Source organism: Lemur catta, chromosome 1 (genome assembly GCF_020740605.2).
Source record: "Lemur catta isolate mLemCat1 chromosome 1, mLemCat1.pri, whole genome shotgun sequence".
In the NCBI taxonomy this organism is placed as follows: domain Eukaryota; kingdom Metazoa; phylum Chordata; class Mammalia; order Primates; family Lemuridae; genus Lemur; species Lemur catta.
Window position 1 is genome coordinate 234,223,125 of NC_059128.1, and position 17,931 is coordinate 234,241,055.

The following is a 17,931-nucleotide window of genomic DNA, read 5'->3' on the forward strand; positions in this document are numbered from 1 at the left end:
AGGACTCTTCTAACTTACTTATTTCATATTGGCTCTGCCTTCAAGATAGATCCAGATTGAAACACTCATCACCTCTACTGCTACAATCCTAGTCTAAGCTACCATGATATCTCACCTGGGTTATTGCAGTAGTCTTCCCACTGGTCCAGTATTCTCCCTGATTTAACTCTTGGCCTTCTAAAAACTATTTCACCCTTGCCCCTCAGTAGTAGCTAGAACAAACTTTAAAAAACCCTCTGTACAAAATTCTCCAATGACTTCCCTTTTCACTCAGAGAGAAAGCCTGAGCTTATGCAGCGTGCTGCAGCAGTCTGCATCACATTGTTCCCTATGATATTGCAGACTACCTTACTCTCCTCTCATTCCTCTCTAGGCTCAAAGGCCTCCTTAATAGTCTTCCCTGGATTTCAGCAGGAGACTGATATGTATTCTCAGCCTACCAACCTGATTCTGTCATTGTCTCCATTTTTTAAAAAAATATTCCTTTACTTAATGGCTTGGTCTATCAGCAGTGACATGAGGGCTAGTTGGATGGCTGGGGGATGTTGGCTGTCTAATGCCATATAGTTTATTCTGTGTATAATGAGGTACATACAGAATTAGAAAACACGAGCACTAGATCCTTGGACCCTTGAATCTAGTTGTGTGGGAACAAATAGAAGAGAACAGAACCCTAAGCTTATATGCCATCAAGTGGTTTGAGTTCTGTTGGGAGAGCTTTTATTCTAGTGGTAAGTTATGTTCTCATCTATACAATAAGACTATAGCATCGTCTACTTCTTATGAATTCTGTAGAATTAGGATAGGCACAGAACCTGTCACATGGAAAATCTCAGTACATTTTAGGTCGCTCATGCCCCTTCTACTTTTTCCTACAACACCTCTTTTTAGTACTTACTGTCATGCTTTGGAACTAGTTCAGGGTTTGGTACATAGCAAGCAGCAAATGAATTAAATTTCGGTAAACTGAATTGAATGCCAATGTCTAGGTGAGTTTCTAAAGACATGGGAAATACTTTCATTGGAAGGTGCTTGGACTCTCAGAGGTGTTTCCACTGTCCTCCATCCCTGAAGATCATCGGGGATCTTCATTAGGGTGAGAAAGAGTTTTTTTTTTTTTTTTTTTTTTTTGAGACAGAGTCTCACTTTGTTGCCCGGGCTAGAGTGAGTGCCGTGGCATCAGCCTAGCTCACAGCAACCTCAGACTCCTGGGCTTAAGCGATCCTACTGCCTCAGCCTCCCGAGTAGCTGGGACTACAGGCATGAGCCACCATGCCCGGCTAATTTTTTTGTATATATATTTTTAGTTGGCCAGATAATTTCTTTCTATTTTTAGTAGAGACGGGGTCTCACTCTTGCTCAGGCTGGTCTCGAACTCCTGACCTCGAGCGATCCACCCGCCTCGGCCTCCCAGAGCTAGGATTACAGGCGTGAGCCACCGCGCCCGGCCTGAGAAAGAGTTTTAAAAAAATTGTAGAGTGCTTCTGTTACCTTTGAAATCTCCCTTGAATTCCAAACTGTGAAGGCCTGATCACCCCTATAGCATTTTTCTTAATTCCGTTTTTGGAGGTCAGGACCACGTGTCCATTTCACTTGGTCTGTTGTGCGTGTGATTTCCTTGTGCCCACGTTGCCTTCAGTGACTTACTGTCTTCTGAACATTATAAATATTATACACACTTAACTTTGTAAGAAACTGGAAGAAAACACAGACCCTAGTGAAAAAGACATGACATGGAATTGGCTGTCATCAAAGGGGCCTGCCATATCCCTGAAATCCACGATGGCTCAGGATCTCAGGCAGCTAGAAAAACCCATCTTAAAAAAAGCTCTGAGAGTGATGATATGATACAGAGTAATGGAGTTGAAATTTTGCGCTAAGTAATGTTTTGAAATTAGGTGCCACACTGCCAGTGTGTTTCTAAATTGGCAGTCATTGGGCAGCATTCCATAATGTCTTTAGTTTACGTCTTAACTGAGCTGGCTGGGAGCACATCAAAAGTTACAACTTTAAATTGTTCTAATGTGCTGCTGGCCATACTGTGGTTGTCACAAAAGAAGCACTTTCATTACTTTGTGTAGTGTGTAACTTTTCTTTTAAATTACCTCTTTGAGTTGACATTTCTCTTAGGTATAATCTACCCTAACATTAAATTTGGTTAGCCCCTTCAAAGTTGAGAATTTAAACTAGTTAAAAATCTTTATATACTTCTTTTTATATTCAAGATAATATAAACTTTGTTAATTTAAACTTGAAGAAGTCTTCAGAGATTTTGTAAGGACTTGAGCAATAAACATAGAAAACAATTGTGGTTGTAATATATAATATTTCGTGAATAAAAATATGGCACTTCTGAGATATTGCAAAAGGAAGCTAGTTTAGTGTGGAGTTTAGAGTCATCTTCCCAATGCCAGACCTTGTAAGTGTAGCTCAGTTATTGGGCTGAATGAGAGACTGTTGTCTGTGTGCCCAGTGTGAATAATGTAGGGGTCGTATTTCTTGGCTACTGTTCTAGGTCCAAATACCTGTGAAAGACTGTTCTCCCCTCTTTCAGGCCACCTGCCTTTCATATATCACCCTGTCCACTAGGTCTACCAGGCAATGGTTTTCAAACCTGGCAGAGTTAAAGGAATCACTTGGGTGGCTTTAAAAAACTCCCATTTCCAGAGTCTAGCCACAGAAAATTTGAATCAGTGGTTAAGGAGATATGGCCTTGGCCATGGAGCCCTACTTCTTGACCCCTTTCCTGCCCTTAACACAGTTTGGCGATATACTGCACATGGAGCAGTGTTTAAAACAGCAGCAGAGTAACGTGGACAAGTTAGGGAAAGGAAGAGGCCAAACAGAGGGCACAGCCACAGCTAGAGGCTAACTTACCTGGGACAAAAGCATTGATTCTGGTTCCATCTCCTTCTATTATACTCCACAAACTACAACGTTAGTTTCTGCCTTAAAATCCTCTGCTCTTTCCCCACATGTGTCATGTGATTGTGTGTGTGTGTGAGAGAGAGAGAGAGAGAGAGAGAGAGAGAGAGAGAATGTGTGTGTGTGTGTGTGTGTGTTCGGGGCTTTGCTTTCTTCAGTTTCTTATCACAGCCAGTTAAATAGAAAAGAGAGAGAGAAAGAGATGTGGATACTTCTGGCAAAGTGTAAGGAGACAGAAAAGAAAGCCATTTAGGAGGAAACGAGAAGAAAAACTCCTAAAAGAATAATATATAGGAAGCAGTTCTGGGTGAATGGAGAACAACAGTATTTTTTTCTTTGATCTCCAGAAGATATCCTGACTACTTAGCATCTTGTATCTTAATTTGCCAAGTGAACGGCTTTATTTATAGAGACTGATAGCATTGTCATTGAAGATAAGCTATCGTTAAAAAGGCCTTCTATGTAGGGAACACCCTCTGTTGCTCATTCTAAAGTAAGCCGGGGAAATCCTGAATAATTGTCATTAATTCAACAAATATTTATTGATGAGACACCAGCCTCGTGGAGTTTACAGCCTGATGGGCATACAGATGAATAAGCAGGCAGTGCCAGCACAAGTGGCAAGTGCTGTGATGAGGAGGTGCAGAAGGAGCTGAGCGTGGAGGAGAGCCTGCACCACTCTCGGGGAGTGAGATAAGGCTTCCAGAGGAAGTGAGATCTCAAGGTTGCATCCTTGGTGAAAGGTGAAAAGGAGCTCTCCAAGAGTGGCTGAGGAATTCAATATGCTAAGGCTTGGGGATAAGAAAGCATGACATTTTATGTCTAGAGAACTGAGAGTGGTTCTAAAATGGCCAGGCTGAAGCTGATAAGAGATGAGGCTGGAAGAGTTAAGTGAGGGTCAGATCATGAAGGATCTTATGAATCATATAAAGAAATTTGAAATTTACAATGAGGCAGTCCATTTCATACATGGTTTTTATATTTACCCATCTTTGTCTTCTTTCTATTGCAGACATCACAAATAAGAAGTATTACCATTCTGTTTGTCACAAATAAACAGGAACTTGCAAGAGTAGGCATGTGAGTAGACAAGGGTTAACATAGCAGGTGTCTGTCCTTAGAAAGGCTTGCTTGCAAGGTTGGTCCATGGCTGGCTTTGGGGAACGTAGTTGGTAAACAGTTCCGTACACTGATATAAGACTTCTACTAATTGGTAAGGGTGGTTTGCTGTGTCTAGAGCCTAGACTCTGCAAACAGTATGGCTTATGCTGGAAACCTACTTTCCTCCTGGGACTGTGGAACTTTGACAGGTGGTAGGCAGGAGGTGCCTATGTGACCAGCTCCCAGTAGAAAGCTTGGATGCTGAGTCTCTAATGAGCTTTCCTAGACAGAAACGTCATGCACATGCTGTTGCATTTTCATAGCTAAGGGAAGAGTGTGCTCTGTGTGACTCTCCATGAGAGACAGAGAACATAAGAAAACCACAGATAGATTCCTCCAGATTCCACTTGTATTTTCCCCTTCTGAGCCACTGTATATCCTTGCTACAACATTATGATACATCTTAGCCATGAGTACAATTATGTGCTAAGGCCCATGAGTCCTTCCAGTGAATCTCCTACCATAGAGGAGATCTTGAGGATCTCCAACATGCATGCTATGCATATTTACATACAGATAGTTATTGAATGAGTGAATAAACCAAGCTCTGAAAAGGTAGAAATATTAGTGTTCATGTATATATATAATATTAATATATGTATGTATATGTATTTTTTTAACCAAAATTTATTTAGTTGGTTTGATCTCTCACCATATTTCCTGAATTCTCAAACTTGGCTCTGAATTACTTTTCACTTTGACCTTCGAATGATAGATATGTGTCTGCTTTGAGGAGAGTTAAAAGAAAGCTACTAGCTCTAAGGGCAATTTCGAATCAGTAGACCCAGAAAGGATTTAAATGATGGCAGGCATTCCAAGATAACTTTTTTTCTTTTCTTTTAACAGGTGAGGACATACTTAACTGTGCCGCTTCTGGTATACTAAAAACAAACATATTAATATAGTATGTCATCCTAATGCAGACAGCCTATCTCGTTATATTAAAAATCCATTAGTATTATATTTACAGATAATAGTGATGAACTAGATTCTTTTATGTAATTTATATTGGGAAAATTCTACAGGAAACTTGCTTTAAATAAAAGAATTTCTTTTTGAACAATTAAAAGAAACCCTGACTCTTTAATCAGCTTTAGTTCCTGCCTGAAGGAAGTTATAACCAACTAGAAAATCCTCTGGTTTCTTATGGCTTCATCTTCATTTTTGAAAATTCTTTCGTACTCTGTCCTATCTTATTGAGTAACTGGCAATGGTGTCATCCTGTTGAATAGAGCCCCTTACACAAACCTTATATTTCCTTTCCATCATCTTTGTCTCACTCTGGACTGAGGTAGAATTGTAAAAATGATGGATTTACTTCTCCCTGCTCTCTATTTGACCTTGTAGTCCTTAATAGTAGCCTTTTCTGCATCGCAGTAGTAAAGAGCACTGCTTCTTAAGCATTGCTGGTCTTGTTTTTGATCTTTATTTCTTTGTCTAATTGGAGAGGATTTACAGATTTTAATATAGAAAAGTCCCCGGAGTTATTAGTATACAGTGACATGGTGATTTCCCTACATGCAGTTTTACAAGGGTAGTTTTCTTCATAGGCTGTTTACATTGCTTCTGCTCCTGTTTTATTGCCTTCCCATTTTTTATTTTTCTCTCTTCTCGTTTTTCACTTATCAGGTTGTCAGATTCCTCCCCTCACCTGGCCATAAATACATATTTTAATACTTACTACACTTATGGAATGAAGTTTTATGTTCCGTGTTCATAATTTTAAAGGCAAATGAAACATTTTTATTGTATTTCTCTGTTTACAGTAACTTAATGGAAATGCTTTGTATTCATGTGAGCCTAGATTCTTTTTGTTATGTTTGAACAGAGGGATTGTTTTGTTTATTTGACTTGATCTTGTGCTTCTGGGTCAATAGCTTTAATGAAAAGTATATTTTCTATTGCTAATATGTCTACCTAGAAATTGGTTGGTTGCCAACAAAAGTTCAGTTCTAACCAATGTGTAGGTTATTTATATAGGCCCTTGTATTTAGAGGCTTGCTTAACAAAGTGAGTGTTGAATGATTTGCTAGTGTTTGTGGCATCATTAGTTTTAGAAGAAAAGTTCCTATAGCTTCTAGTAGTAACCATCATAACCTGATAGTCTGATTTTTTTCTTGTCAAAGAGATTTCGTGTGTCCTCTACATTGTGGCCTTTGGTATTTTCTATTCCAGTTTTCCAGAGAGATGGTCATTCAGAGCCTACACATCTGTTCTGTATTTTGACCCATGGATGAGAATATTCATTCAAGCCAAAAAAGTTAAAACTAAACACCTATGTTATTGCCTCTATAGACCCAGGTAACTCATCTTCCTTCAATTATCTTTTTAGTTTTTATTTGTAAAATTGCTATGCCCCCCAGAATTGTCAAAGTGAGGACATTGACTTTGATAGTAAGATTTTTACATTGTAAACAAAATTTAAACTGCATTCAGGAAGGTTTGCTGAGGCATCATCAGATATGAACTATTTGGCAGTAACAGCAACATACTGCTGTGAACATGCTAAGTTAGATAGTCACCCCAAGTAGAAATTTATTTTTTACTTCAGTGAATCTCAGGGGCTTTGACTGTGATTGTTTCATTAAAAGATCACAGTTCACTTGTATTTTCTGTTTATACAATACATTTAAACTATTAAAACATATACATATATGTTTGGGTGTATTACATACATAGAATGAACATTTATAAATACATATATGGTTTACTTATATATTATTCTTTATATTTTGGCATAAATGGTTTTAATCTTATATTTGCATATTATAAAATCTATCTCGCCCAACTATGCATGCAACTAGATGATTTTTTTTTGGTATGGTTTCTGGGTGGTCATTTATTTATACACGTAACACTTATCAAATTCTTCTGTGAGTCTGAGATTGTGCTAGGTATAAAGCATAAGAAAGGTAAGATTAATTCTAGTTTTGAGGAGCTTAACACCTACTGGAAGGAGCATTTAATGCTTGTACATTGTATATGTGCCTTTTTATCTGCACTGTTTGATTTGATTTCCATAGTGACACTGTAGGTTAGGTTTTATCATCACCATTTTGGAGATAAGGAAATGTCAAAACTGGAAAAGAACTCAAATCTTCTGCTTCCAAATTCTTTACCAATCCAAATTCTAAGCTGCTTCCCCTATATCACATTGACTCTTAAGAACATACTTACATTTGTCATCTTGTCTATTTCTGATGAAAAAGCAGTTGCCATCCTGGGGCCTTGCCATTGCTTATATAGATATTAACATTAAAAATTATAGACCTCTATATCATACTCCCTGACCACACACCAATGGATGGCTCAAAAGCTTTACCTTTGGTTTCTGATTATACTGCAGATCATCTTTTGAAAATAAAGTATACCAAGCTTGCGACTTTCCCTGTAAATCACTCTATTCATTCCCTAGTAAATATCAAAGTAGTGTTTCCTTTTTTGTCAGTCTTATTCTTCTGGGAAATACCAAGGGTTTCCTGGATCAATCAATATACCTGATATTTTCAAATTAAATTATTCCTCTCGGTGAGACTGGATAAAAATGGTTTAAGCCAATGAAAAATGTGGATTTGTCTTAATTTTCTGAGGGAATTTTAGTAAATTGAATTTTATCTACCTAAATTATTATTTAGATCAAGTAATACCTGTTTCTCATTCTGTGATATCCTTAGATACATATTATTAGGAAGTAGGTGTAATGTGTGTGTATGTATATATATTTCCCTAAAAGAAATTTAAAGAGGCCTGAACCTTTACTAAGTTTTATTTGGAGCCCTGATAAAATGTTAAATCTAATCTGTGGTGTCTACAGTATGGGAAGATTTATTCCTTTATGGCTTTATACCTTAGGGCTTGCCTCTCTCTCCATTTGCCATATTTACTTACATGTAATTACCCTCACAGGTTCTCTGGTGGCAAAAGCCTTGAGTAAGAAATATGTGGCATTTCCTCTGTGTTATCCCACTCCTAATGGGATAATCCCTGCTTTTCTTTCTCTTCTTAAAAGACATTCTAGCTCTAATGGCTGTATTAGAACAGATTAAGAACTGGGATTGACCCTATTTGTCCAAAGTAAAGGCATTTGGGGAGTATTAAAAAGTGATTAAATACTGTTTACTTGGCCACTCTGGCTCCAGTAAACTCCCAGAAATGAAATGGGAAACCAAGGTACCCCTAACAGGATTCTGTAACACTGAAGTATTTATTTGTTCTCATGCATAACTATACTTCATGTTCAATTATCTTTCTATACTTTTGTAACAAACAGAAACATTACTGCGTCTGTGTGGGTGCATTTATAATTGCTTTGGCCACTTCACCCAAATGTTTCTAATAAATTCAGAGACTAGATGGAAATTTTTGGTGTTGTGTCATTGGTTTCCTTCCCAGTATTTTAATCAGTAACTTGGATAAAAACAAATATTTTTGCTTCTTGAGTTCATAGTTGACCCTGAACTACAAGAAATATTTTAAGAATAACAAAAGCAAGATGTGAAAGAGTTGAAGTCTAAAAGATAAATGTAATGTAGATAATGTACAGACCTGTATTTAGATTAAAAAAGCCATTGTGTCAGTATATTCGACAGTGATTTATATGAAGAAAAATACATAGATGCTTTAATTGACCACAAGCTCAGTATAAGCAGATAGTGTAACAGATTTGCTAAAAATGGTTATGGAGCTTAGCAAGCAGAACAAGATACCAATAAACCATGTCCTGCTCACACCATGTCTGGAGGGGCATGCTCAGATGGGAATCCTTTAGGAGGGACACAGATTCACTGAAAAGTGTCTGGTTCATAGAAAAGTAACTGTTTGGGTCATTGATGGAAGAAGGTCATCCCATGGAGGACAGAAGACTTAGGGCTTGCGTGAAAATGTGAAAGGCTGTCATGTGATAGTTGGAATTCCAGAGGATAGAACTTGGATGACTGGATAGAAATAGAAGACAGTTACAGTTAGCTCAGCATGAGAATGTTAGGCTATTTTTGCAAGGAAGAGACACACAGATGTCTTTTTCCATTGGTGTTTAGTATAAGGGTATTCAGAAAAGTCAAGTAGTAGGAGCCATTGTAGCTGCTTCAACTGTCACCTTTGACTCAGTGTTTCCGTGACTCTGATGTTCTAGAGGACTGAAACAACAGCCCACTATTGCTTAGGATATACTTGAGCTCTCCAGAGCTGTCTTTGCTGGGTGTACCTAGCATTTGCTCCTCTAAGAGTAAGTTTTCAAAGCTTCCCTGTTGGACAAACTTTGGGGACAAGCCGCTTTAGAGGGGTGTGTTCACTCACATAGCTTCCTTTGGTTGATTTGGCAGCCCTGGTCCAGTTAACAGATTTAATGTCTGTAATAACCAAAACCAGCATGTCCATGATAGCAAATTTACTTTCTCCAGACAGACATGGCACAAGGTATAGCAACTCAGAGAGGGCCATGAGTGTGCATGAGATTAATGGAGTTGTTCATGCTCTCCAGCAGTGGAAAGGGCTCCCACCCAAGATAAGTACAAATTTGTCCTTGGAGGAGTCTAGATTATAGAAGAAATTACATTGGGAAGAATTTCAGCTAGGTGATTTCTCAGGTTTCTTTCAACTTAAAGATTTTATAAGTCTATAATTCTTGGAGTTTTAAATATTGCTTATATAATATAACACAGAGAAGTTATTATATGGCTGTTTTACTTGATCTTAGGCAACAAACATTACTGATTTTCTTTGGCTTTGAATTCAGTAGCTTTAGTAGAGAAATAATTTTCAGATTTATACAAGCATTAAATTTCTGCATATTAGGAATAAAAAAGAGAGTGAAATGGTCACCTTTGAAAGCTCTTTAGGGCTGCGGTCCCCAACCCCCCAGCCATGGACCCCTACCACTCTGTGAACTGTTAGGAACCGGGCTGCACAGCAGGAGGCGAGTGGCCGGTCAGTGAGTGAAGCTTCATCTGTATGTACAGCTGCTCCCCATCACTCACATCACTGCCTGAGCTCCACCTCCTGTCAGATCAGCGGCAGTATTGGATTTTCATAGGAGCACGAACCCTACTGTACACTGGGCATGCAGGGGATCTAGGTTGCACACTCCTTGTGAGAATCTAATGCCTGATGATCTGAGGTGGAGCTAAGGCGGTGATGCTAGTGCTGGGGAGTGGCTGCAAATACAGATTATCATTAGCAGAGAGGTTTGACTGCACAGAGACAATAATAAATCAGTTGCTTGCAGACTCAGATCAAAACCCTATCAGTGAGTGGCAAGTGACAATTAAGCTGTAGCTGGTGGCAGGCTTCAGAGTGGCAAGTAAGTTGATGTACTTCAATTGTACAGCTGCATCTGATGGCAGGCTTTAAGTCAGAATCTGACACTTATTTTAGTCTGAGCATGGCCTGCCCATTGTTTTATTTACCACTTCCATCCATGCCTCTTTCTTATACTGTGCACTTGTCTGAGTCACAGTTTTGGTAAGCCCACAAGCTAATCCTAACAAAAATGAGTAAAAAACAAACCTTGTGAGGGAGCTTCTTTGGGAAGGGGGAAAGACCCAATGATGAGATGATAGCGGGAGACTCTAAGACTGCCAACAAAATGAAAGTTGCATTTAAAAGAAAATACCAAAAATCCTACTTAAATCACGAGTTCATTGCGACAGGTGGTTTACATTCTCCAAGCCCACTTTGTATAGTATGTGGTGACCAACTATCCAACAGAGCCATGAAACCTTCAAAACTGCTTCACTACGTGGAGACCAAACACCCTGCCTTAAAAGACAAGCCTTTGGAGTTTTTCAAAAGAAAAAAACATGAATGTGAAGAACAGAAGCAATTATTAAAGGCCACCACTTCATCAAATGTGTCTGCACTGAGAGCATTATTCTTAGTGGCTCACCGCATTGCTAAAGCTAAGAAGTCCTTTACTATTGGTGAAGAGTTGATCCTGCCTGCTGCTGAGGACATTTGCTGAGAACTTTTAGGAGAGGCTGGAGTTCAAAAGATGGTGTTTGTTCCTCTTTCGGCTAGCACCATAACTAGATAAATTGATGAACTAGCAGAGGATATTGAAGCACAATTGTTAAAGAGGATTAATGAGTCACCGTGGTATGTAATCCAGGTTGATGAGTCTGCTGATGTTGACAACAAGGCAACAGTGCTTGTTTTTGTGCAGTATATTTCTCAGGAGCATGTGCATGAGGATACGTCATATGCACTTTTGCTGCCAACCGACACCACAGCTGCAGAACTATTCAAGTCTTTGAATGATTATATACCAGGAAAACTGAATTGGTCATTTTGTGTGGGTATATGCATAGACAGAGCGGCTGCCATGACTGGACAGCTTTCTGGTGTCATGACTCAGGCCAAGGAGGTCGCTTCTCAATGTGCGTCTGTGCACTGTGTCATCCATAGAGAAATGCTGGCTAGCCGAAAAATGTCACCTGAGGTAAACAACATTTTTCAGGATGTGATTAAAATTATCAGCCACATTAAAGTACATGCCCTTAACTCACGTCTGTTTGCGCAGCTCTGTGAGGAGATGGACACTGAGCACACACGTCTTCTCTTCTACACAGAAGTGAGATGACTTTCTAAAGGTAGCTCACTGGCCAGAGTTTTTTAGTTATGGGAGCAGCTCCAGAGATTTCTTTTAGTAAAACAGTCACCACTGGCAGCACATTTCAGTGACATGGAATGGGACACAAAACTTGGTTACCTATGTGACCTGCTCAATATTCAACCTGCTCAATGTGTCGCTTCAGGGGAGGACGATAACTGTGTTCAAGTCAGCAGATAAAGTGGCCGTATTCAAAGCCAAACTAGAATTATGGGGCAACAAGTGAACACTGGGATTTTTGACGTGTTTCAAACATTAGCCAGGGCCTTCTTTCTCCCAGCTGGTGCACGATCACCTATCTTAGCTCTTAAAAGAGTTTAAGCATTATTTCCCAACCACAAAAGACCCCCGAACTGGGAAGGAATGGGTCTGTGACCCATTTGTGAATAAGCCAGCTAAATCGATTTTGTCCATGCTGGAAGAGGATCAACTGTTTAAGATCGTAAATGATGGTGGCCTTAAAAGTATGTTTGAGACAACTTCAGATCTCCGTATGTTCTGGATTAAAGCCAAGGTGGAATATCCTAAGATTGCCACAAAAGCACTGAAAAGTCTGCTTCCATTTCCAACATCCTATGTGAAGCAAGGTTTTCTGCAGTGACAGCAACTAAAATGAAATTATGGAATAGACTGGACATAAGCAACATACTTAGGGTGTCACTGTCTCCTGTCACCCCCAGATGGGACTGTCTAGTTGCAGGAAAACAAGCTCAGGCTCCTTGCATTATGGTGACTTATATAATTATTTCATTATATATTACAATGTAATAATAATAGAAATAAAGTGCACAATAAATGTAATGCACTAGAATCATCCCCAAACCACCCCCCACCCCACCCTGCACTGTGGAAAAATTGTCTTCTATGAAACCGGTCCCTGGTGCCAAAAAGGTTGGGGACTGCTGCTTTAAGGGAGTCAGAACCAAAGCATCTGTTTGAAAAACTCCATTCTTCATTAACATTGTTTTACTGTGGACCCATAATGCTAAAAGGAGCCCAAATGAGTTGGAATTGGAGTCACCCTGCTTTCATAGGAACAGCATAGTCTTTTTAAAGTTACTCAGGGACATTAACTCTGTTCTCTTGCTGAATGCTCTGCAACACTATGCTTCTAAGACAGTCCTTATTTTTTAGGGTTGCTTCCCACACCCTCACACCCACCTACCCACCAGACTAATAATTTTTATAAAGTGACTCCTTTGTATACTGTGCATCTTATGTATTGAGTTTTTTAATAATCTTAAATTATTTAATCTTTAGTATAGTGAGTGGAAGCAAAATTTGGATTATCCAAACCTGGAATTGAGTTTTGGTTTTGTCATTTACTGGTTGTAGATCTTTGGCAATTACTTGAGCCTTGATTTCCACTGTGAATTGGGAATTCCTCTGCCACTTAGGGATGTTTAAGGATTAAAACAAAACAAAGTTTTATTTTAACTATAAAAACACTCAGCAATGTTCCCAAAATGTTTATAAATCAAGAATAGTTGTTATTGTACAAATGAATAATAATAAATGGATGGAATGGCCACCATGTACAGGACATTCTTGTAGGGATTAAGCATTCAGCACAAGCAACACAGAAAACTCCTGCCCTTGTGAAGCTTATATTCTAGTGGGGAAGGGAGACAATATGTAAATAAAAATGGATGCTAAAATAGCAGGTAATTCTAAATGCTATGAAGAAAAATAAAGTAAGGCAGGAAATAAGGCGTTACGGGAGGGTGGGATGGCTATTTTAGTTAGGAAATCAAGGAAGTAACTTGTGCAGAGAGCTGAATAAATCAATGTATTAGTTATTTATCTCTGCATAGCAGATCACCCCAAAATTTAGTGGCTTAATGAAAGTAACCATTTATTATCACTCAGTTTCTGTGGGTAATTTTAGAGTTACTCTATTGACTGTTTTTTCTTGGCTTGGGGGGTCTTTTAAGAAATGGCTAAGAGATTTGGGTTAGGTTTTCTGATGGTTTGACGGGAGCTAAAAGACCCACTTCCAAGGTGACTCACTCACATGGTTGGTGAGTTGGTTCCTCTTTACAAGGGCCATTGCATAAGGTCTGATTGAGTATTTTCATGGCACAGGGGCTGACTTCCACCAGAGTGAGCAATTCAAGAGAACCAAGTGGAAACTGCCAACTTTTAGCATCCAGCCTCAAAAGTCAGTCACCATCACCTCTGTCATATTCTCTTGGTCACACAGGTCAGACTAGATTCGTTGTGAGAGAGCACTACACAAAGGCATGAATACCAGGAGCAAAAACCATGAGGGGACATCTTGGAGGGTGGGTAGCACGGTAACTCATATAAGAATTTTGTGGGAAGATGGTTCCAGGAAGAGAGGATAGTAAGTACAAAGGCAGGGGTCCAAGGCTAGTCTAGCTAGAGCACTGAGATTGGGAAGAGATGAGGAAGATGGGGCAGATCCAGGAGGGCCTGGAGCAACATGACAGGAAGTGGCTGTGTTGAGAATGAAATGATTTTTGAGAAGAGGAGTGGCATCATTGATTTTTGTTTTAAAAGATGACTCTGGGTGTTGAGTGGAAAATTGATTTCATGGGACAAGAAGGGAGGAAGAACAATTAGGTAGGATAGATACCATTTCTTTATTATTCTAGGGGATAAATGATCATGGCTTGAGCTCAGGTGGTAATGGTGGAAGTGATAAGAAGCGTCTGGATTACAGATTTGTTGTGAAGATAGAGCCGGCAAGACTTGCCGATGGATTGGATGTAGGGTGGAGAGGAAATGAGGAGTCTGGGAGGCCTTCTGAGTTTTTTCCATGAACAAGACCTTGGGAATGATAAGGGAGGTGCAGGTATAGGGATAGGAGTAATGGTGGATGGAGTTCTCTTTACTTCATTCTGGATTTACTAAATTTGAGAGGTCTATTTGACATCCATGTCTAGCTGTCAACATTATACAATCCAGGAAATGTTTTATCCTGCCCTTCATTACATGTTGTAAGGAATAACCAAGGTTTATAATTGTTTTACAATATAACTAAACCAGGTAAACTCTCATAATTGAAAAAATAAAATAATTATGATTGAATACTGCAAGGTAGTTGTGATTTATAAATGTGGGCTAATTTTTTTGCATTAATAAAAGTTCAGAACTGTAGTTTTCTTTATTTATAGTCTGTTTTTTCAACTTAAATTTTAAACTATAATATTTGATATTGGCCAAAGTGTTTTGGGCAAATGTTACAAGTGTGAAAGTTAAATATCAATAAAAGTTTAAATTTCTGCAAGTTGTTCTGATAAATCAGTCACTCAAAATGCTGTAGCATGCTATAGTCTATACTTTTGTGACACAAAATTACTCAGTATTTCTTCATATTTTTGTTTCTCTTGAGGGGAGGGGTTCTATTTTGCTCATAAAATGGTAAAATTAATAAAAATTTAAACAATACAGAATTAGATATGGGGCAAAAAAATCAAATTACTGAAAGCTCCGTTTACCACTTATCATTCATTCTGTGGTCTGGCAATCCATAATCTCTCCTCCAAAGGAGAACCTCTGCTAGAAGTTTTATAAATATGTTTCCAGAATGTTTTCCACACAGTTACACACACATGCATGTATGCGCACACAAATGCAGTTCTTTTAAAACATAAAATTATGGATAACTTGTTTTTCACTTACAGTTGTATCTTGGAGATCTTTGTCACTGTTTATTGTGTAGTAATCTATTTAACTCTTTTTGTATTGATTTCCATTTAGGGTTTACAGAGTTTTGAGGATTCTCAGACCAAATATAATATAATTCTGGAATATTTCTATGATGATTTAAACCAATATTTAAAAGCCAGGTTCCAAGAATCTCCTATGACAGATGCACATAGTTTCAACTGCATTCAGGGAATCTCTGTTCTCAAGAGCTTTTATCATCTATGCTTTGTCCTCTTTGAGTTTTTGGATATATACATACATAATTTTTTTCCTTCATTGTTCTAGAGCATCTTGGCTGTCACTAAAACAATGGACCTTGAAAATAGGCTTCTTGATCAATAAAGTAGAAAATGAGCTTTTAGTAATTTAAAATGATATATTAATATATATTTCTGAGCATTTCAGTTAAAGATAATTGTTTGGGGACTGGGAGAAGCAGTTTATCCAGTGTCAATGATGATGTGGGTAAGAGGGCTGTGCACATTAACTAGAAACTTTGATAATGGAGCAATTTCATGAAAATTTTTCTTTTTAAGGAAATTATCCTGTTTTTTATATGTAAGTGAACATTTGTGTAGACAGAGATTTTCTTACATTCCTCTTGAAGTTCCCTTACAAGAGCAAAATTTCCAAGTATTAAAAGATAAGGAATTTCTTCTTAGGTATAAAGTTTGATAATTTACCAGCTGGATATAACTTAATGAATCTCTCAATAATTTTGTATCTCTAGAGTATATAGTTTTACTAAAGAATATTTTCTTACTATATACTTTAAAGTGATAATCTGACTTAATTCTGATCTTATTTCTTTTTTCTTTCCAGAAAGTATTTGTATGTCACATCTTCTTTTAAAGGAGCATTTAAAAATGAAGTTAAAAAGGCGGAAGAAGCAGTAAAGATTGGTATGTGATTACCTAAGCCTACATTATTGTTATTCATTCCTTCAGCAAATGTTAATTGTGTACTTATTCTTTTTTTTTTTTATTGTGCACTTATTCTGAGACATACACTGCTCCAGGCATTGTAGGAGCTGCAATTACTCAAATGTAGTTCCTACCTCTAAGGAACTTCATGATATATTCTTTCCATCTCAGAGTTTATTGAATTATGATATTATTTATTATTACAGGTATGATCCTGAACATACTTGGAGCTAGATTGATATATTGGAAACCCTGATTGTCCTGATGCTGTGTTAGGTCATTTTGGAGATCAGCATGCATCCACTTTAAGAAGGATATTCTACATTCACTCCTCCCACCACAGGGACAAAGCTACTCTCCCCAGTCATCTGGCAGTGAGGAGTAGCTCTACATCTATATTTCATAGATTTTAAAGCATTTTCTGTCACCCAAATGTTCGTTCATGACTTTTGAATTTATATGTGTATATTTATGCCGATATAAATTTTAAATTTATATGTGTATATTATGCCCTGTCATGCCTAAGTGGAAGCCCAATAGAAAAAAGACTTAAAATGCATAAAAGCTATGAAAGGAATGTAGGGTCTTCTGAGATTACGGTCTGTATTCTGTTCTTGCTGGTCACGGCTATATGTATGGAAAACGCTCATTTAAATTGCTTGGAAGAATTTCACTGTATGATAACTATCTTGCTTCTGCTTCCAGCTGAACTCGTGTTGAAAGAAGCACAAATTGAAGTAAACCAATCTGACAGAACCTCTTTGTCTTCTGCCAAGGTGCGAAGTATAAAGAGTGGTCTTCTTAAATGGCAAATAGTGTCATTTGCTCTTTCTTGTGCATGGTTGTCTGTTATCATTTACTTCCCAAACTTTTAAACACAGATGAACTCAGAAGAGTAAGTTGATTTTAACACAGGTAAACAGAATAGATGACTGCAGAGAAAAGAGAGGAAATCCAGCAAGTTGGGGGAAAGCTGAGACTGAGAACAAAGATGAACAGAACATGGGGTGAATTTGGAACAGTGGGGAAGAGCATCACAATCCGCTTCTTTAAAATGAAAAGAAAAGTAATATGAGAAAAGGAGAAAATGATAAAAAAAGCTAGCACAAAAAAACTAGCCTATCAAGTCTCCTTGAAAATATCTATTCAAATTATAGCTCCCTATGGACCCAAATAAATGGGGAAAGCGAGGAGAGGACTAATAAGCAATCCTTTCTAGTGTTAGGAATTATCTACTATAATTATGAATATTAATAACAATGCTTCCAGCTTACAAAGCTCTTTTCCAATGAGTTGCTCCACACAGTTCATAAACATTCTTTGTAATCCTTGCAATATGCCCATGAGTGAGATAAGTTATAAAGAACTATTATTATTAATTACAATGTGTTACAGCTAAGAGAAAAAGAATATTGCTGCAGGATATGTACTGTAAGTTTGCTAACTTTGACCAGAAATAAGATATAAAGCTTTCTACCATGGTGAATCATTAAGCAACATATTTATTTACTTACATACAAAGGGATAAATAGGAATATGGAGAAAAAAATGCTTTATTTCACATTTTATTCATCCTGTTCTACAGACTAAATATATGAATTCTTTCAGTGATTTGCCCTTAAACTTCCCAGGACCAAGGCT

At 37.9% G+C, this 17,931-nt stretch overlaps 1 protein-coding gene across 1 annotated transcript in view; it reads left to right on the forward strand.

The window, feature by feature from the left end:
- MORC1 (MORC family CW-type zinc finger 1) overlaps nucleotides 1–17,931 on the forward strand; it is a 168,629-nt gene that overhangs the window by 43,722 nt on the left and 106,976 nt on the right. Inside the window, 3 exon segments of the mRNA XM_045566120.1 lie at nucleotides 6,262–6,387; nucleotides 16,190–16,269; nucleotides 16,996–17,066. Coding sequence (XP_045422076.1) covers nucleotides 6,262–6,387; nucleotides 16,190–16,269; nucleotides 16,996–17,066 — 277 coding nt within the window.